Here is a 22,189-nt window from a genome sequence, read left to right on the forward strand (position 1 = left end):
GCATAAAGTTCTTGAAATCTGTCATATGCTGAGTGTGAAATGGAAACCTGCTCTGATTTCTTTACGGTTTTGGGGATTTAAAATAGGGATGTCAACGGCAAATAGTAATTGATCTGAAAAAATAAAAATGGTAACTGTTTCCCAAAGCTCTGCACATACAAATGTGTCTAAGACTTGTAGACTTTTCAGATGATTATAATGAGTTCTGACTTTGTAAAGAATTTGAAGGATCAAACTGTACAAAATGAAATCAGTGGACTTGATTCTGTTGTTCTTTGTCTTGTTGTTTGTCAAATAAGTATTTTATTCTACACAGTATGGTTAATTTGGAAGGCTGTTGTCAGAATACATTGGACGTTTTTGCAGGTTTGGTAGGCTTTTCAGTGTATAGGTACTGTTCTGTTTCTTTGGGGTGTGTCATGGGAAATAGCACGAATTCTGCAGTACTGGCCAGCACCCACTAACCAAGACCCTCCATTCAGCACTGTCAAGGATTTTTTCCTCTTACAATCCAGAAAGTATTATCCCTCTCCTTTTCTATGTATCATATCAGTGGCTGACTCTGGAAACAGAGAGCCTTTGTGCCTTTTCTCTGTGGAAGTCTAAAATGCAGCAGTAAATCTGTATGTATTCTGTATTTCATATTGTCCAAATTTAGGCAGTTTTCTTCTGGTTTTATTGTGATTCCTCATCAATCAATTGATTGAAATGCGGTGCGTTAAAATTGATCTGTGTATATAAATAATATAAACAATAATACAGTTAAATTAAAACAATTAACTCTGAGCACTTACCAGAAAAGCAGCATGTGTTTCTTTTAATCGTTTCTTACAGTGTCAGGGTGGAATTTTGGACATGTCCTACTTCAGCAATTTGATGTTTAAGGCATTTCTTACTTGCACAGAATTCATAAAGTTCCCCCCACAGCATTCCAGCTGGATTTAGATTCGGCCTTTGACTCTACTATTCCCAAACTCTCCAGTCTGTGCTCCTTGAGTTGCGATGGTGTTGATTGACCCCTGACTGAGGATTTCATATTCTGCTATTCTGTAACAGACTTTGGACATCATGGTTGACTCAGTGGACCTGTTTCCTGACCCTGTGGACACAAACGTCTCACCAGTTGTAAAAAAGAATTAAAGGAGTTGAGTGTGTCATAACCAAGACATTGCAAGTTTAATCCCAGACAATCCCATAGCCATCTTGAAATTCAAGAAGACACAATAGACCTTTATATTTCTGAGAAGGCCTTCTTTCTTGTACAGCAACTTGGCATGGTGCAACATGGGTGTCTGAGGAGCCCAGCAACATTGCTATAGTAAAAGTCTTTAAAAAGTGCTAGATTCTCGTATTATCACTATGTCTGGGAATTTTTTGTGACAGAAAGACAGGCCAGCAGGTGTTACTAGACTAAATATCAGAGAAAATAAATAAATAAATGGTGATTAAATATAATTTCCCCAGGTTTGCATCATATTCTGTGTATGAATACAATTACGAACAACTCCCAAATACAGTGTGTGGGTTGGTCTGGGTGGATCACCAGTGATCTGCACTAATGCTAATTATACACAGGCCCGTTAAGATCATGCAGTTATACAGGGTGGGACATTTATATGGATACACCTTAATAAAATGGGAATGGTTGGTGATATTAACTTCCTGTTTGTGGCACATTAGTATATAGGAGGGGGAGGGGGGGGGGGGGGGGGCGTTTGAAGATGGGTGGTGACCATGGTGGCCATTTTTAAGTTGGCCATTTTGGATCCAACTTTTGTTATTTCAGTGGGAAGAGGGTCATGTGACACATCAAACTCATTGGGAATTTCACAACAAAAACAATGGTGGCTTGGTTTTAACATAACTTTATTATTTCATGAGTTATTTAAAGTTTCTGACCATTTATAAAATGTGTTCAAAGTGCTGCCCATTGTGTTGGATTGTCAATGCAACCCTCTTCTCCCACTCTTCACACATTGATAGCAACACCGCAGGAGAAATGCTAGCACAGGCTTCCAGTATCCGTAGTTTCAGGTGCTGCACATCTCGTATATTCACAGCATAGACAATTGCCTTCAGATGACCCCAAAGATAAAAGTCTAAGGGGGTCAGATCAGGAGACCTTGGGGCCATTCAACTGGCCCACGACGACCAATCCACTTTCTAGGAATGCTCGGACCTGCACCATCTTGCTGGAAAAACACATCATCATGTGGCAATTTTGCATATCCAGTGGCCTTGAGCTTTCCATTGATGAAGAATGACCCCACTATCTTTGTACCCCATATACCACACCATACCATCAAGATGTGCAGCACCTGAAACTACGGATACTGGAAGCCTGTGCTAGCATTTCATCTGCAGTGTTGCTATCAGTGTGTGAAGAGTGGGAGAAGAGGGTTGCATTGACAATCCAACACAATGGGCAGCACATTGAACACATTTTATAATATAAGTTTTACGTTAAAACCAAGCACACCATTGTTTTTCTTGTGAAATTCCCAATAAGTTTGATGTGTTACATGACCCTCTTCCCATTGAAAAAACAAAAGTTGGATCCAAAATGGCCACCATGGTCATCACCCATCTTGAAAAGTTTCCCCCCTCCCATATACTAATGTGCCACAAACAGGAAGTTAATATCACCAACCATTCCCATTTTATTAAGGTGTATCAATATAAATGGCCCACCCTGTATATTTAATGATAATTGATGTTTAAAAAAAATTAGATTAACTATTCATATTTACAATTCTACAGTGTCTAATTTGATGTGTTGCTAGTTATTTTGCTTTCCTAAGTTCTAAGTATGTTAGCATACAAGTGCACAAGTGCTGCAGCTGCTGTTTACAACTGCTGGCAACAGATAGTCATTTAGTGAAGAGCTTGTGGATTTCATGAGTGAGCGTCCCCCATAGCTCACTGTGACGAGCGCTGAGCTACTGAACCATCCAAATTGCTGCTTAATGTACCGGACAGTGTGTGTTTTTCTGACAGTGTTGCGCAAGTCTTCCCCTGAGTGTGTAAAAAGCTCATTTTGGCCTTAATTTGAAGTGGATGAAATTTGTTAAGGAAATGTGAGTTTTAGACTTTAACTGTTTCAGTTGTATTAAATTGAAATATACACCTTTAAATGTGACCATTAAACACTTTTATTGCATGTGTTTAATGATGCTCACTGGACATTTTTATGAGTTTGTCTATTTGTATCAGTGCATAGATTTTTCATCCAAATTGATTTGGATATGTTTTTGTATTAACTATTATTAATAGCATCACTAGTATATGAAGCTGCTTTCTTGCTAAAGGCACATGCTCAGACTGATCAGATATGAATAGCTGCAAAAATACAGTGGCTTAGTGGCTAAGACTAGGAGGAGGAGGTTTTACAGTGAGGACAGTTTGATTTTGACGTTGTGTTGTTCAGTGGTGACTCGGCATATCATTTATATATATTTATATATTTATATAAAAAAAATTTTTTTGCTTGTTTACTCTAAATTAATGCATGCACAGTTGGAGGTGTGTGTGTGTGGTGGGAAAGAGCTCAGTGTGAAGCCTGCAGAATGACTAATATGCTGTAGCCAACTGAGCATTGTGTGAAGTGGAGAACTGGTCTGGAGCTTCCCTGGTACCTGCAGAGCCAAGTTCTGTTCAAAACACAGAACTTACCTCAGCACAACACAAAGTGAACAACAGTCAGAGAACTGATGACCTTTCTGTTACTGTACATTAATAATCGTGCTGTCTGCTCTGCGGACTTCAGGACCACAGGAATGAAAGGGAAGTGTTTTTTTGATGGCAAACCTGTGTAAAGGTTTGTTAATTGTGGTAGTTTAAATGTGGCTGAACAGTTAGCATCAAAAAGGCAGTGTTACTTTGTTGCCTTGGCCTTCTCATGATCACTTGCTATAAAAATGTCCCTAAACACTTTCAGTTTTTTGATGTGTGCTGACATTACACTTGGAATATAAATGTGTGAGGTTATTTTTTTTTTTCAAGCACTATTTCACTATTTCAACTATTGGCACATGTTGGAAAGATGAGTAAAAAGTTATAATATATTCATATTTTGGTGAATATTTCTCTGATACAAACCAACCTTTAATTGAAGTAAATAACTATGAAAAAAAAAAATTGCAGAAGCACTTGTGCCACAAATATTGGCATCTCTATATTTAATACTCCATACAACCTCCTTTTGCAAAGGAAGCACTTCATCTTTTCCAATAGATTCTTATAAGGTTTGCAAATACAGAGCAGGAAATTTGGGAACAGTCCTTTTTACACAATAGCTCCAGATTTTCCAGGGTTCTCTGTCTTCTCTTGTGCACTCTTCTGTATATTTCACCTTGCTGATTTGCTATGTAGTTTAGATAAAGTGACGGAGATGGCCAGATAGGTAGCTTGAAATGGTGTTCAGTGAACCTATTTGTGTTGATCTGGACACAAGCTTTGGATCATTGTCCTAATGGAGGCAGAGGCAGACTGATTTTTATTTAAAATGGTATTTCATTGGGGCCCTGATACCATTCCCCATTGGTTCCCAAACATTTTCTGCAGGGCCCACTTTTTGGACATTTTTCATAAATGGAATTTATATTAAACACTGTAATTCATACCCAACTGTAACTTCTTATTGAACAAAGCAAATTAAAATGACGAATCACTTTAAGAGTGGAATTAATACCAAGTTTAAGCATCCGTTCATTTTAGGAAACATAGCGCAAAGTTTACTACAAAGCTGTAGAATGTTTTGAGAATGTGCACCTGATCTGAGATGACTGTAGCATCTGTTACATGTCCAATTTGTTTTGAAAAGATCACACGAAAAAGGGAAATGGGAACCAAAACTATTTGAATGCCAACAGATGGCCCCTAGTGATAAGGTAGTGAATTCGTTGATTACAAGCCAATAACTTGAGTTTTTTTAACACTAAAAAAATTTAAATATTTCCACATTTCTTTCAATCCTTTGAAACAAACAAAACCCAGGATAAACATTTTGCAACTCTGCATTTGTAGAAATAGCACAAACCATTGTGCTGCTTGTTGATATGTCCCTCTTGTGATTTTGAGCAAATATATTCAATATATATTTTTATCAATCTCATTTTCTTCTGTAGATCGCAGTAGTGAGAGATCATGTCCCCCACCCAGCTCTTCTGCTCCTAACCTCTCTACAACAACATCATCTACTTTAAAGTCTAACAGGTCCCTGCGGCGACAATCAAAAGCAGTGGTAAGTACAAAGATAAATTACATTTTTTTTAATTGACTTCTCTATTTCTGTTCTGATCACACAGGAGAGTTTTGTAATGTTACAATTACAGACCGTCCTCCATCTGTTGCTCTACATAGTGTGTTAGCCCAGCTGCATTCTGTCCTTCAATGGTCAGAACCACCACAGCGCAAGCATTTTATTGGTGGTGGGTCATACCCAGCACTGTGCAGTGTCCAGTGACCACAGATGGAGGAATAGGAGTTAACATTCACAAATGGGCAGCAACAGATTAGCTACTGTTTCTGATTTTACATCTACAAGAATGACCAACAAAGTAGGTGTGTCTAATAAAGTGGCCAATAATGTGCAATTATTTGTCATTGTATAACGTACAATGAAATGATTCTTCTGCATTTAACCCATCCGTAGCAGTGAACACACACACACACACTAGTTCAGTAGAGGCTGTGAACCCACACCCAAAGCAGCGGGCCCTGGTGCCCAGGGGGCAGTTGGGGTTCAGTGCCTTGCTCAAGAACACTTCAGCTATTGATGTTCCTGCCGGTCCTGGAGTTCAAACGGGCAACCTTCGGGTACCAAGCCTGTTCCTCTACCATTAGGCCAAGCCTGTCCACACATAAATGGGCAGTGTTTAATTACTCCAACAGCACTGCTGTGTCTGATCCACTTGAAAGGGGGCTAACAAAGAACAAATGAATATAAATATTAAGGCTTAACTGTATGGATCAACAGGAGATGTCTGAGAATGGAGGAGGAAACCAGCTGCTCGTGAAGGCACGCTTCAACTTCAAGCAAAACAACGAGGACGAGCTGTCCTTTAGCAAGGGGGAACTCATCCATGTCACACGGCAGGAGGAGGGTGGCTGGTGGGAGGGAACCCTCAATGGCAAGACAGGCTGGTTTCCCAGCAACTATGTCCGTGAGGTCAAGCCATGTGGTAAGTGGGGAGTCCTGTGCAGCATTAGCTCTATATTAGCTATTAGCTCTAATCCATCAATTTGCATTATAGTGCTTCACATGATGATACTGTCAAATCTGCAAATACGTTACGTTTCACCAACGCCTGCTCTAAACAGAGCCATGCTAACACAGTAATAAATCTGAAAACATTCTAGCAAGCTATCGATTCAGAGCAGTAAATTAAAGAAGAATAAGGATTCTCATTTTGCAGTTCATGCTACTTTCATTCAAGGTGAAATACACTTAGCAATACACTCTTTAGTGCCTTTTACTGAACAGGTTTAATCCCGTCCAAAACGTACAGAGAAAATGGGCTATACACATGTATGCAATTTTTATTTGTTATTTTGTTAAGGTACAAATAGTTTTAGCAGTTTTATATTAATTTTACAACCAGTAAATCTGGGAATATATTTTCCTCTTGACCTTTCTGAACTTTTATTTATTTAAATTGACTTTCCAGTTGTCACACCACATTAGCATTAATGCTTTTATATATTGTTTTGCTTTGTTGTTTATATTCCTTAGTCGTACTTGTGTTGTTATTTAATCGTTTATGCTCTTCAGAAAAACCAGTCTCTCCAAAAGCTGTGAAAGGGTTTGATGTTCCTCAGCTGACCAAAAACTACTACAGTGTGGTGAGTACTCTCATGTGAGGGGTGGGGTTTGTGGGACGGTGGGGGACACCCTGTGTTTGTGGTGTTTAGGGTTTTTTTTGTGTGTGTCTCAGGTGGTGCAGGACATTCTTGAGCACGAGCGTGAGTTTGTGAAGGAGCTGCAGACCGTCCTCAGCTGCTACCTGCGCCCTCTACAGGCCAGTGACAAGTAAGCAGGGAATAATTCATATTTGGAGTATTACAAACACATTCGAAAATTTGAATATGAAAATTTGTAGCCATCTTTAAAGATTATTGGTTGGTGAAACCTCTCAATATTCTCCCTGCACAGGCTTTCCAGTATAGACAGCAGCAGTCTGTGTGGGAACCTGGAGGATATTCTCACTTTCCAACAGGGACTCTGTGTGGCTTTGGAGGAATGCGCCAAGTGAGTGTTTAACGCATCTGTGTAAAGGATTAAAAAAAGAAACCTACAAACAACAACATGTCAGTGTTTTCCAGTGTCTAGGAAAGTTTCCACAGCTAGAAGTTAAATTGAAATGTGATGGACCAGTACAGTACTGGATTTATCACTAAACATGGACCAAGAGCACTATGGTTATAAACTCTATTGTGAGTCTTTTTCATTCTTCTCTCTGCCTCTCTCTCTCTCTCTCTCTCTCTCTCTCTCTCTGTCTGTCTGTGTGTCTACTTTTCAGGATGCCAGAGGGTCAGCAGCGTCTGGGCAGCTGTTATCTGAACCTGATGTGTCAGATCAGAAATCTGTATCTGTCCTATTGCTCCAGCCATCCGTCTGCTGTGACTGTGCTCACCGATCACAGGTTAGTGATTTCATACAGCAATGCTGCTGAGACATTTAGCAGAAAAGAGAAGAGCAGCAATGATATTAGGTTTTGGTTTGTTTTGCTTTGACCGGAGATCAAAGCAAACAATATAAGGCAAACAATCTGATATAAAAAATCTGATATAAGGCAAACAATCTGAAGGGTACTTGGTTTGGTTTATTGGCAATGTATCTGCCATCAGTAACGAACTATCGATGGAATAAAGTCTGTATTTGTAGAACTCCAGAGTGCACCTTTTATTTGGCCAGGTGTTGTAATTTATAAAATAATTATAAAATAATATTCCTCATTGAAGAAAGTACTGACCAAATCCAACTGGTATCTGCACATAATAATGATAACTATGTACTAGACATATATCACTAGGTTTCTATATAATGCATTCACAATATGTGGAAAATGGCCAAAAACAAAGGAAACCCTCCCTGAGTCCAAACATTTGACTGGTAATATATCTCTCTCACTCTCTCTTTCTGTCTCTCTCTATTTCTCTATTTCTCTCTCTCTCTCTCTCTCTCTCTCTCTCTCTCTCGCTCTGTCTTTGTCTCTCTTTCTCTCTCTCTCTCTTTCTGTCTCTCTCTCTCTCTCTCTTTCTGTCTCTCTCTCGCTCTCTCTCTCTCTCTCTTTCTCGCTCTCTGTCTCTCGCTCTCTGTCTCTCGCTCTCTGTCTCTCGCTCTCTCGCTCTCTCGCTCTCTGTCTCTCGCTCTCTCGCTCTCTGTCTCTCGCTCTCTCGCTCTCTGTCTCTCGCTCTCTCGCTCTCTGTCTCTCGCTCTCTCTCTCTCTCTCTCTCTCTCTCTCTCTCTCTCTCAGCAGACAACTACTTAGAGGAGCCAATAGTTGTTAGCACGAAATCTGAAGAGTAGTTTTTTTTTTTTTTTTTGTTCAATATCATTCCAGTCTTTTGAATGGACAGCATTGAATATTGACGGTAATGGGAAATATTTTGAACGCATTCCAGTATAAAATGTGGCCGTGTTTGTTTACAATTGATATCTTTTCTGCGGTGTGCTGTCCTTAAGAAGTTGTCTTTTATTTTCACTTTAAAACTCAACCAGAAACGAACAAACCCCGTAATTTTGAGAGTGTTTAGCACTCACATTTAGCTTCAAGACTTAGCCACCAGATGGTGACTCTGTGCTTTCATCGACTGATTGAGTTAACAGGAGTTAAACGCCCACTTCAGTGTCGTGTTTGATGACGCCCCTATAAACCATTACAGTGAAATAAAACGGTTTTTCTGTGAACACGTGGTAACATGGTGACTGTGATACGCTTCCTGTGCGTCTTTTCATGTCGATATAATACCCAGGTTCCTTTGATTTTCCTCTTCCATTTAAAACAATTAACACCCTGCAGCAAGTTGTCAAAGCGAGGTTCCTACACACAGGAAGCCAGCCCTAACCCAACAGGATATGTATAGATGCGGTTCTGCTGGTGTAGGCAGAAAGCACATTGTGTATATACATGCGTGTTTGTGTGTGTGCTTGTGTGTGTGTGTGTGTGCACGCGCACTAAAATTGCACATCATCCTGCAACCTTTTGCAGCCTTTCACAGCATGTAGTGAAAGCATGTGTTAAGATGAATCATGGTGCTTCTGTAGGGTTTATCTATAAGCAAAGTCTTTCACCTTAACCAAAAGAATTAGCATGAGTTCGGCACTACCGATTCAGTTTTAGCTGCTTTAAAAGGTCATGCAAACACAATGCATTTTTCAGAATTCTCTGCTAGAAATAGATTTCCCCTGAACTCTGATTTTCTGAATGAGAATTTCACCAAAAATACAGCTTCAGTGAATTTTGTTGTGATAAGGATTCTCAAAGTAAATGATTTTGCATAGTTTCTCACGCGCTGATAAGAATGTTCTTTTGTAGAATGTAAGATATGGTGTACGTGACGATTTGTTTTACTTTGAAATCATATATTGTTTTAGAAATTCTACTAATGCATCTAATATTTCTCATTGTCAGAATATTACAAGATTGTTCACTCCTCCAGTTGCACCTTTATTTCTAGGTGATTTACTACCTTGTAAAACTGTGCTTAATATTATCCCAGTCTAATGCTAATGCTATATTGCACTCAAAATTACATACTTGGTGCATGATTTTTACAACACAGTGTATGGTACTATCCCTGAGCCATATCCATAAAACTGTTGAACATGGGAGTACTGTGTGTATTGAAATCTTAAAAATCATCTCAACAGTGTTTATTTCTGATGAACAGTGATGAGCTGGACAAGTTCATGGAGAGCCAGGGGGCCAGTGCTCCAGGGATTCTGACTCTTACCACCAGTCTGAGCAAGCCCTTCATGAGGCTGGAGAAGTACCCCACGCTGATGCAGGAGCTGGAGAGACATGTGGAGGTACTAGCAATTGCAGTGCAAATGACCTTTATTTAAATATACAGTGCCTTGCGAAAGTATTCGCCCCCTTGAACTTTTCAACCTTTTGCCACATTTCAGGCTTCAAACATAAAGATATAAAATTTAAATTTTTCGTGAAGAATCAACAAGTGGGACACAATCGTGAAGTAGAATGAAATTTATTGGATGTGTCAAACTTATTTAAAAAATAAAAAACTGAAAAGTGGGGCGTGCGATATTATTCCGCCCCCTTGCTTTAATACTTTGTAGCGCCACTTTTTGCTGCAATTTCAGCTGCAAGTCGCTTGGGGTACGTCTCTGTCAGTTTTGCACATCGAGGGACTGAAATTCTTGCCCATTCTTCCTAAACAGCTCGAGCTCAGTGAGGTTGGATGGAGAGCGTTTGAACAGCAGTCTTCAGCTCTTTCCACAGATTCTCGATTGGATTCAGGTCTGGTCTTTGACTTGGCTGCTCCAACACCTGGATACGTTTATTTGTGAACCATTCCATTGTAGATTTGGCTTTATGTTTTGGATCATTGTCTTGTTGGAAGATAAATCTCCATCCCAGTCTCAGGTCTCTTGCAGACTCCAACAGGTTTTCTTCCAGAATGGTCCTGTATTTGGCCCCATCCATCTTCCCATCAATTTTGACCATCTTCCCTGTCCCTGCTGACGAAAAGCAGGCCCAACCCATGATGCTGCCACCACCATGTTTGACAGTGGGGATGGTGTGTACGGGGTGATGAGCTGTGTTGCTTTTACGCCAAACATATCGTTTTGAATTGTGGCCACACAGATGGATTTTGGTTTCATCTGACCACAGCACCTTCTTCGACATATTTGGTGTGTCTCCCAGTGGCTTGTGGCAAACTTTAAACAAAACTTTTTATGGATATCTTTGAGAAATGGCTTTCTTCTTGCCACTCTTCCATAAAAGCCAGATTTGTGCAGTGTACGACTGATTGTTGTCCTATGGACAGACTCTCCCACCTCAGCTGTGGATCGCTGCAGTTCATCCAGAGTGATCATGGGCCTCTTGGCTGCGTCTCTGATCAGTCTTCTCCTTGTTCAAGATGAAAGTTTAGAGGGACGGCCGGGTCTTGGTAGATTTGCAGTGGTCTGATACTCCTTTCATTTCAGTGTGATTGCTTGTACAATGCTCCTTGGGATGTTTAAAGCTTGGGAAATCTTTTTGTATCCAAATCCGGCTTTAAACTTCTCCACACCAGTATCTCGGACCTGCCTGGTGTGTTTCTTGGTCTTCATGATGCTCTCTGTGCTTTGAACAGAACCCTGAGACTATCACAGAGCAGGTGCATTTATACGGAGACTTGATCACACACAGGTGGATTCTGTTTATCATCATCAGTCATTTGGGACAACACTGGATCATTCAGAGATCATCACTGAACTTCTAGAGTGAGTTTGCTGCTCTGAAAGTAAAGGGGCTGAATAATATTACACGCTTCACTTTTCAGTTTTTTATTTGTTAAAAAAGTTTGACACATCCAATAAATTTCATTCCACTTCACGATTGTGTCCCATTTTGTTGTTGATTCTTCACAAAAAATTTAATTTAATATCTTTATGTTTGAAGCCTGAAATGTGGCAAAATGTTGAAAAGGTCAAGGGGCCGAATACTTTCGCAAGGCACTGTATATTGTGGATATAAAGAAATCATAAGAAAATGCCTTGAAAAGGTCTTAAGAAAACTTTTTTTTTTTATAAACCATCAATTAAATGGTGTTTGAACGATTTAAGCCATACTGTCTTAGGTTAACCTTTTTTTTTTTAATCTTTACATTCAAGACACACAAAATATAGTTTTGCATGTCATTTAATGCTAACTTTCCTGTCTCAAGACACACACCATCTCTTCACTCAAATATACTAAGACTCCTTAAGATACTTGCAAGCGATGTGGTCTAAGATTGTCAAGACATCCTACAGTACAATCCAAGTACGAGTGGACATTTGGCACCTGAGACGCTCAATTGTCCCTTTCAAATGATTTAAATTAGTATTATAGTAATAAAAGTGGGTAAAACAATTGTCCTCCACAGAGCAGGGTAAAGTTTAGCCCCTTTCACACATGCACAGTAACCCAGAAGTGTTCCAGAGTTTTCCTGGAGGAGCTGTATGTGTGAATGTAAACACTCGCAACATTGGTCCTGGATATTACCCGGACTTTATCCCTTTATCTCTAGACCCTTATTAAAATCTCTGGATATTGTCAGAGTTTGCCCATCTGACACAGAAAATCCCCTGCTGTGTGTTGCATGTGAAAGGACAACTCTGGGACATCTTCAGACTAGGGCTGGACAATAAATTAATGTCAATATATATCGCAATATAAAATGTTTCAGCCCTACTTCAAGAGACAGTACTCTGGAGTTTCAGCTTTGTAAGGAACAATGTGCCATACCAAATAAGAGCAAGAAATTAGCCTCCACTGAACTGTGTACCTGATTTTTCTTTTTATTTGCCACAGTTTTTCAGGGATCCTGAAATGCAATTTGAAGAAAATGCTGTTTTTAAATGTATTTATTTTAAACACAGATTTCAGTCGAAATGTGTCCTAAATTGCTTTAAGCCAAATTACTTAATTTCTTACAGTAGGAGAGATTTCTCTAAATATTCTTCTGTTTCTCTCCTGTAGGAAGCCCACCCTGACTACAGTGATATTCTAAAAGCAACTGTAGCCTTTAAAAGTCTTCTGGTAAGTAACTGTTCATTACTGAGCCTTGCTTCAGTTAATCACGAGGTCTGTAATTTAGTTTAAATTTAATTTAGGTCTGTAAATCTTCTTCGTGTGTTACTTTCGGTTGCTAGACCAGATGCAACACCTTCACAACATTTTTATTTTCATTTTCAAATGAAAGTGAAGTGGTTTTACACATTTTTCTGGTTTAATTGCTTATTGTAAATAGATGGCCATGTTTAATGTTTAATACTGTGTTAATAAGAGACCCTAACAGAGATCCCCTGAATTGGCACAGTGCAGGCGGATTCTATGCATGATGCTAATTTTACTAGTAATTTGAATATCAGTTTTTATAGATGATTACCACATCTTCAGTAGGTGCATCTGTTCCAGATGTGGGTGTTCAATAACTGGGTCTTTTTCAGTTTTAGACTTTTCCTATAAGATTTAAAGAGTCTCAAAAAGGAAAGACAACCCAGTGAGTCATTCCTGCTTCTGCTCAGCAAATGCTCTCTGGGGCAGGTATAGCCTCAGCACTTTGTTCTCCCCAGGTATTGTCATAAGACAATTTACTTTGAGATTTCTGTGGAACACCTTGCTTTCATTGTTACAAATTTTTCTGTCTGTTCAGGGAATTTCCCTTCTATTCTCAGCAGTCTGCCTTACATATGCCTTTAGACCTGGTCTACCCCCAGGAAAAACTGCATGTGAAACCTTCATCTCATATGTAAAAGAGTCGTTCTTCTTTTTACACCTAACATGATCTAACCACAAGTAGACTATAGACTGACATTTCAATTTATTCCATGCTGCTGCCAGCGAAGAGGATCTCTATAACAAATGTGTTGTGTCATGGTTGGAGAGTTTCTAATTTATGGCATCGTTGCGAGTTTGTTTCTAAAAGATAAGTGTTATCGCTTCTTATAGTTTTCTGTTGTGAATAAGTAATTTGTGGAGAGTAATCTAAATAGAAATATTTTTTGACTGCTACTAAGGACCCACACTTCTGTATCACCGAAATTATTTTATCCAAAGCCCTTTTAAACTAAAGCTATTGAAGAATGAAGTTCTAAATACGGGATTGGCTGATTTGAATTCCATCCATCCATCCATTATCTGTAACCGCTTATCCAATTTAGGGTCGCGGGGGGTCCAGAGCCTACCTGGAATCATCGGGCGCAAGGCGGGAATACACCCTGGAGGGGACGCCAGTCCTTCACAGGGCAACACAGACACACACACATTCACTCACACACTCACACCTACGGACACTTTCGAGTCGCCAATCCACCTGCAACGTGTGTTTTTGGACTGTGGGAGGAAACCGGAGCACCCGGAGGAAACCCACGCGGACACGGGGAGAACACACCAACTCCTCACAGACAGTCACCCGGAGCGGGAATCGAACCCACAACCTCCAGGCCCCTAGAGCTGTGTGACTGCGACACTACCTGCTGCGCCACCGTGCCGCCCTGATTTGAATTCATTAGAATTAAAAAGAATGAATCCAATTCACTTCAATTCTATTTGTAGAGCAAAAAAACTGGCATTGTCACAAAGTACCTTTACAGAAATCTGGGTCCTAGCTCCATGTGACAACCAGATAATGTGACACTGGCAAGAACAAATTCGCTCCGAACTTGAAAGATCCATCACTCATAATTATAATAATGAAAGAACAGTATATAAGCAAAGAACTGTATATAATAAAGAGCAATATGAATGAAAGATTATGGAAATGCAATGAGTATACAGTAGTGTATAGTATCATTATATGAATGTTTGCAGAGCTGTCTTTTAAAGTGTAATGTGCGGCTGGTAGACAGCAGTGTTGGGGTAACGTGGTAAGAAATGTGTTTCTGTAACGAAACAATGTAGCAAATTAAATTGTTAAATATTTTGTAATCACACTACCGTTACTAACTTAATAATGACCATGTCACTCCCGTTCCTTATATTTTTCTATAAAATAAAATTTGAATACCCTTATTTCCTATGTCATTTTCTGTGGAACGTCTGTATGCACTAATGACTGCACAGTGGGTCATGTGACTGTGAATGTGACAAGCGCAGCGCAATCAAAGTTAATATACAGGTGCTGGTCATAAAATTAGAATATTATGAAAAAGTTGATTTATTTGAGCAGTTTCATTCAAAAAGTGAAACTTGTAATTATACTCATTCATTACACACCTACTGATATATTTCAGGTGTTTATTTCTTTTAATTTGATTATAACTGACTAATAAAAAACCCAAATTCAGTATCTCAGAAAATTTGAATATTAACTAAGATCAATAGGAAAAAGGATTTTTAGAAATGCTGGCCAACTGAAACTTAAGAGCATGTACAGCCCTCAATACTTAGTTGGGGCTCCTTTTGCCTGAATTACTGCAGCAATGCGACGTGGCATGGAGTCGATCAGTCTGTGGCACTGCTCAGGTGTTATATGAGAGCCCAGGTTGCTCTGATAGTGGCTTTCAGCTCTTCTGCATTGCATCTTTCTCTTTACAATACCTCATAGATTTTCTATGGGGTTAAGGTCCGGCAAGTTTGCTGGCCAATTAAGAACAGGGAGACCATGGTCCTTAAACCAGGTACTGGTAGCTTTGGCACTGTGTGCAGGTGCCAAGTTCTGTTGGAAAAAGAAATCTGCATCTCTGTAAAGTTGAACAGCAGCAGGAAACATGGAGTGCTCTAAAACCTGTGTTGACATTGGACCTCAGAAAACACAATGGACCAACACCAGCAGATGACATGACACCCTAAACCATCACTGACTGTGGAAACTTTACACTGGACCTCAAAAGAAATGCAAAATTTACTTTCATCAGAGAGCATAACTTTGGACCACTCAGCAGCAGTCCAGTCCTTTTTGGAAGGGAGACGCCTCTGATGCTGCCTCTTGGTCAAGAGTGGCTTGACACAAGGAATGCAACGCTGAAACCCATGTCTTACATACGTCTGTGCGGTGGTGGTTCTTGAAGCACTGACTCCAGCTGCAGTCCAGTCTTTGTGAATCTCACCCACATTTTTGAATGGGTTTTGTTCCACAGTCCTCTCCAGGGTGCAGTTATCCCTATTGCGTGAACACCTTTTTCTACCACATCTTTTCCTTACCTTCGCTTCTCTATTAATGCGCTTGGACACAGCTCTGTGAACAGCCAGCCTCTTTAGCAATGACCTTTTGTGCCTTGCCCTACTTGTGTAAGATGTCAACGGTCGTCTTTTGGACAACTGTCAAGTCAGCAGTCTTCCCCATGATTGTGTAGCCTACAGAACTAGACTGAGAGACAATTTAAAGGCCTTTGCAGGTGTTATTAGTTAATTCGCTGAATACAGTGTGACACCAGGTGTCTTCAATATTGAACTTTTTCACAATATTCTAATTTTCTGAGAGACTGGGGTTTTCATTAGTTGTCAGTTATAATCATCAAATTAAAAGATATAAACACTTGAAATATATCAGTCTGTGTGTAATGAATGAGTATAATATACAAGTTTCACTTTTTGAATGGAATTACTGAAATAAATTAACTTTTACATGATATTCAAATTTTATGACCAGCACTTGTATAAAAGCAAAGGAGGAGAATGCATGTTTCCACCAATGTGTGTTTGTTTGTGTGAAACCAAATATATATAACCACTGTTACAGAGGTGAGCCTTTGCTTTTGTTCATATAAAATCATATATGATTTTATATTGCTTAAATACATATAGGCATTGTCAGAGAATACAGTTACTTCAACAAAAGTTAAAGTAATTTTATACATGTTTAATGTTGCTGCTGCTGCTGTATGTTCCTAAATAAACTTATGGAAAGCTTAGGAACTATTGTTTATGATTTTGGTACCTTCCTGATTTGTTCATTGATTTTATTCAGGTTTGTTTGTATGAGTTTTAGAATGTAACCTAAAAGTAAAGATTACATTTTCCAGGATATGAGTAAAGGAATCCTATTACACTTTTAGTTAAGTAGTGAGTAATCAGTAATGAATTAAATATTTTGAGAAACTACCCCAACGCTGGTGGACAACGAACAGTTTCAGTCACATTAAAAACCAAGTCTCGTCAGTCAGTGGGTGCAGCCACACTGTAGCATATGAAAATAGTTTCAAGATATGTGTGCTTAACCACACACCCCTTGACACTTATTCCAGGGCATGGGTGCGCTGGTCTCTTTCTCGTAAACAAATCTGGTCAGACATTAGGCAGATATTGACACCCCAGTTAGGACATATAATGCAATAGTAGAGGTCCTAAAACAGAACCTTGTGGTACATCATATTTTATTTTTACTTAATAAATACCAATACTTAATAAATACCACAATGTTTACATTTACACACTGATCAGTCAGATAGGATCTTAACCACAGAAGTGCTACTCCTTTGACTTCCAAGACCTCCACTTCATTCATCTAGTGTCTCGAGTAAACTCTGTGGTATCAAATATGTGCAGTCTATGGTATCAAATGCTGCACTCATGTCAAGATATGAGTTAATGAGATACATAACATTGGTCAAATAAGATAATAAGAGATCATTTATTCAATTATTATCAATAATTTTTAAATTCAAATTAATTTCCTTATTTACTTGGTTAGAGAATATAGTGAAGACAATAAGTTTAACTAGATTAATTTTCTGAAACTGTTTGAGTCCAGCCTCTGCTGTAGTTGCACTTGATGGACAAAGCAAAAACAGCAGATTGATGGGTTTAACTGTGGCTTCATGGTTTTTTGTTTTTGCCTAAATCTTTCAATTGTACTATTGGGAAAAAAAAAAATCGTACAATTATTACTGCTACAAATGTGATTCACCTGAGGTTCGGTCACATTTTTTTCATAGTGGTTATAGAAATTGTACTAAATAGAACTAAGAATTAATAACTTAAAACCAGTGTCTGTATATAAGCTACTTCCTTCATTGTTGCCTAATAAAACAAAAGAAAAAAACACAATTATATTCATTTTTAATTTTGCATAATCCTTGCTCTTAATTTCACAGTTCATTTTACTGTAGGAGGAAATTAGCACAGTGATATTATATTTGATGATGGTCCAGAAATGATTCAGTGTATAATGAAACCTCAAATGTCACCACAATATTTGCTTGTTTATAATATACACATGGCTGGAGGTATTATTTACAATCGATTAGTATAGACAGTAATATCAGTACAGGAGTGTTTTTTTTTTTTTTTTTTTCTTTTCTATTATGTTTAAAAATAGCTGTCTTATTTGTTGCGTTCTTCCGACCAAAAATTGACTACATATTTTATTACGTAGTTATACTAGATTCTAATATATCAATGGATTTGAATCGCCACCTGCAAATAAATGCGTTGTTGAATTTTTACATCCCTACCTTGCGCTAAGTCGTAATCTTTGACTGCATATACTTTTTAACATTTTTGTATTTTCCTCTGAATTGTTGTTTTTCACAGACACAATGCCAGGAGCTGCGAAAGCGAAAGAACCTGGAGTTGCAGATACTTTCTGAGCCGATCAGAGGTTGGGAGGGGGACAGCATCAAGTCTCTTGGCCAGGTGGCCTTCATGTCTCAGGTCCATGTGCAGAGCAGCTCCAGTGAGGTGAGGAAGAGGAAAAGGAAGGGTGAGGTGGGGGTTGGATCAAGGTTCAGTAAGGACCCAACCTCAGACTCGTTTTCTTTTCACAGCTGTGTGGTTGCAGAGATGCTCTGCTCCTGACAAAGTTTGCACATTTAAGCATTGTGGTTATTCTTCTGCAGTCAAATATCAAGCTACCCTACCCTCTAAAATGTTGCGATAGTCAAGGAAAATTTTATTTGTATTCCTCATGGCCACTGTAAAGTTCTAATTAAAATCATAGATTTTTCACTTTTCTTTATTTGTATGTTTTTGGTTATACATGAAGTACAGTGTTTCACAGCCCATTTTGTTCAAATATACTGAAAAAATTGCATGAGGTTTTTTCATATATATATTTTAAAAGTTAAATCTGCAGCTGTTGACTGTCCTAAGATGTGCACTATAGTAAATGAACTGCAAAGCTATAAGGAGGAGAAACAAAGCAGAAGGCCAGAAACTTGCAGAGAACTGAATTATTGCAGAGAATTGGATAATTACTGTAAAGATTTTAGGAAATTTAACATTTTAATGACAACGTAACTACACATAGATACAGCAAGCTCGATAGAAACGGATTGTGCTAGATTTACAACAGAATGAGCCACAATGTATGTCTGTGACTCAAAATGCGTAATTTAGTTCAAGCAACAAAAAGTCCCTTGCCTGAAAACGAGGGACAGATCATAAAACATGACATTGATCTTAATCTATAGAAAACAGACTTACTCAGAAATGTTCAAGAAATGGATGGAGCACTCAGTATGTTTGCTGCTCGTGATCTCTTACTGTAACAGCTTGATCATGCAGTAAAGATGCATCATATTTCTGGCTATTTATAATGTTCATGCTAAACAATTTGTGAAGTCATTTTTACTCAATTGTAAGCAACAAATAAATAGTTTACGCAGTGGTGATGAAGGGGGTTTTTAGAATTCATGAGAAGGCCTCATCATTTTCTTGCAACAGCAGACACCTTCAGAGACACAAGAGAGACCACTCATCTGTAATATCATCCCACATATAATGGAAAAGCTTTAAGTGCCAAAGGCTACTGTCTAAGCCCCTGTGTTATTTTGCTGTTGCTCACTTATTAGCATGAAATCCAGTGTTAGATTGCGTAATGTGGAAACTAACCTTTAAGGGAAAAAATGCATTTTGTCCTCATTAAGTCACCTTTCAACACATTTTAAACAAATTCCCTCTCTCTTTTTCTCTTTGCTTAGCTGAAATAGGGCTTGGTTTACTAAATGTCAGGTATGATGTTTGTTGATCACTAGCGGCTGATGGCAGTTTGCTGTAGCTTTCATTTTACCACTATGTATAGACACAAAAATCTGTGTGTGGGCATTTTTGTGCTTGTGTTTTTTGTGTTTGTTCCAAAAGTGTATGCGTCTGCATCTATGTTTTAAAAAGGAATGTGCTTGGTTCCCTGTGTTATCATCCATGATCATTCTTATGAATGTGTTTGAACACTGAATGTATTAATTATGTGTGTATGTCTGTGGGTTATAGGACAAGGAGGAGCGGTACTTCATGCTGTTTCCCAACGTGCTTGTGATGTTATCAGCCAGTCCACGAATGAGTGGCTTTATCTACCAGGTAAGTCCAATTACACCTGTCATTTCATTTCCACAACCGTGTTTTGTTTTATTGGTCCAGTTCTCAAGTGATATTCCAAGAAATCATCAGTGAGTGTGGAGTGATATTTAGACTTAATTATTTTCATGTGGGAAAAGGCTGATTCAAATTATTTAAATTGGGAGTGATTGGCTAAACTGCATGATGCATTTGGGCACCCCTGCATTAGGCTAGCAATTTGTGGGTTTTGAATGACGTTCCCATTAATAGTGGCTACCCTTGGGATTATTGGTTATAATTTTAATATGAAACTGATTTTTAATCTGACATTTAAAAATCGATATGAATAGGTGTAGTGCAAGGACTTCTTGTTCAAGGACTTTGAACATTATACAGTGATATTCCAATCTGAACATGGGATCAAACCTTGGCCGTGGTGTTATCTACGATGCTGGAGATTTAATACATGGAGAAATTCTCATGTAATGTTGTCCATTTATGTGAACCTCCTTTTGGGTCTTCTCTAATCTATTTTTAGGGCCGTCTTCAACTCTCTGGGATCACAGTGACTAAGCTGCTGGATGATTCAGAGTTGGGTCATTATGCGTTTGAGATTTCAGGTTTGTTTTAATTTATATTAATATATATATATATATGGGCTTTTCAATACTGAAAGAGGAAGGTTGTCCTTTCTGTGGAAATAAAAATAGATTTTTTCACTGTTGATTCAGAGTAACGTGTCACACACTGTTGAGTTAGTCATTTATCCTTTTAGTTCAGTGGCTTTGCAATATCAGCAGTTCAACAGACGAACAACTGTATTGTTCAGTTGAAGATTACAACATTGTTTTGGAGGCACAGGTGGAATGTAAAGACACTTCATTCAAGATTTTTTAGGCACTGTAGCAGTACTCAATCTGATGAATGATGAGTTGCTTTGTCATTGTTTTTAGGGGGGATGGTTGACCGCGTCACAGTTTTCTGTACTAGTTCCCAGGAGCTTCAGGAATGGCTGGAGCATCTGCATGTCAAATGTGGAAGTCCAGTTGGAACCAGCATTAAGGTGATCTTTAATTCAGACAAGGTCTCATCATGCATTAGACAACAAGAAACTTATGTTAGAGCTATAACTGTGGGATATTACATTATGGCAGTTATAATATTACTTTTATATTGTGTCTTTTAAATATGACTTTCAGTTTGCAGTTTATTTTATTTTATTTTATTTTTCCAAGTTCCAATATTTTTTTACAGGGGAAAATCCCAATTACATTTAGCAATTAAAGCACAATAGGTGTCACACTTTAGATAGGATGCCCTCCCTCTCCCGTTATCACAAGCACAAGGCTAACCAACATCTATAACTCCGTTTTCTAAGATTTTTACTTGAACAAAGACAATCTTTCAAATTTTGATATTGGAAAATGGTATTGTTATTTTATAAATTTAAAATCAGCAGCACATTCCAAATAAGTTGGGTCAGGGATCAAAAGACTGGTAAAGTTGTGTAATGTTACAAAAGAAAAAAACACATGTTACTTGGCAACAGGTCAGTGTAATGATTGGCTTTAAAAAGAGGATCACATTGAGGCAGAGTTCTTTAGAAATAAGGATGGGGAGGGGTTCACCATTCTGTGAAAGTCTGTGTGGGCAAACAATGAAATAATTAAATGATAATGTTTCTCAAAACAGTAAAGAACCTGAGGATTTCATCATGTACAGCACATAATATCATTACAAGGTTCAGGGAATTCTGAGAACTTCCTATACACAAGGGACAAGGCCCAAAATCAGTAATCGCTTCATCACTACATAGGCTCATAAACACTTATCAAAAGAAGCTTATTTAAGATGGACTTATGAAAGTGGAAATGTCTCCTGTGGTGTGGCAAATTAAAATGTGAAATTCTTTTGGATTTTATGCTTCCTTAAGGCTAAAGAAGAATGGGGTCATCCAGCTTGTTATAAACACGCAGTTAAAAATACCTATGATGGTATGAGGGGGTATTAGTGCACATGGTATGGGCAACTTGGAGGTCATGAATTGGAGCAACTTGTTGCATCCAGACATCTTTTTTTTTGGAGAAGGCCTTGTTGATTCCTGTAAGACAAGGCCAATTCACATTCTACATGGATTACAACAGCATAAAAGAGTCTGGGAGCCAAACTAATCCAGACCTGTCACCCACTGAAAAGAACTGGTGCATTACAAAACAAAAACTCTGTAACAGAAATTTGAGCTGTTGAGCAGCTGA

At 38.5% G+C, this 22,189-nt stretch overlaps 1 protein-coding gene across 2 annotated transcripts in view; it reads left to right on the forward strand.

Annotated features, from left to right (window-relative positions):
* Positions 1-22,189, forward strand: part of arhgef6 (Rac/Cdc42 guanine nucleotide exchange factor (GEF) 6) — a 39,709-nt gene that overhangs the window by 9,075 nt on the left and 8,445 nt on the right. For both annotated transcript variants that reach the window (XM_066648923.1, XM_066648924.1), the window contains exons 4-15: positions 5,127-5,242; positions 5,978-6,182; positions 6,773-6,843; positions 6,936-7,030; positions 7,154-7,249; positions 7,521-7,643; positions 9,895-10,033; positions 12,696-12,755; positions 18,192-18,338; positions 19,869-19,955; positions 20,473-20,554; positions 20,888-20,997. In XM_066648923.1, coding sequence (XP_066505020.1) covers positions 5,127-5,242; positions 5,978-6,182; positions 6,773-6,843; positions 6,936-7,030; positions 7,154-7,249; positions 7,521-7,643; positions 9,895-10,033; positions 12,696-12,755; positions 18,192-18,338; positions 19,869-19,955; positions 20,473-20,554; positions 20,888-20,997 — 1,331 coding nt within the window. The remainder of the gene's footprint in view (positions 1-5,126; positions 5,243-5,977; positions 6,183-6,772; positions 6,844-6,935; positions 7,031-7,153; positions 7,250-7,520; positions 7,644-9,894; positions 10,034-12,695; positions 12,756-18,191; positions 18,339-19,868; positions 19,956-20,472; positions 20,555-20,887; positions 20,998-22,189) is intronic.

Source organism: Hoplias malabaricus, chromosome 17, assembly GCF_029633855.1.
Source record: "Hoplias malabaricus isolate fHopMal1 chromosome 17, fHopMal1.hap1, whole genome shotgun sequence".
Classification (NCBI taxonomy): domain Eukaryota; kingdom Metazoa; phylum Chordata; class Actinopteri; order Characiformes; family Erythrinidae; genus Hoplias; species Hoplias malabaricus.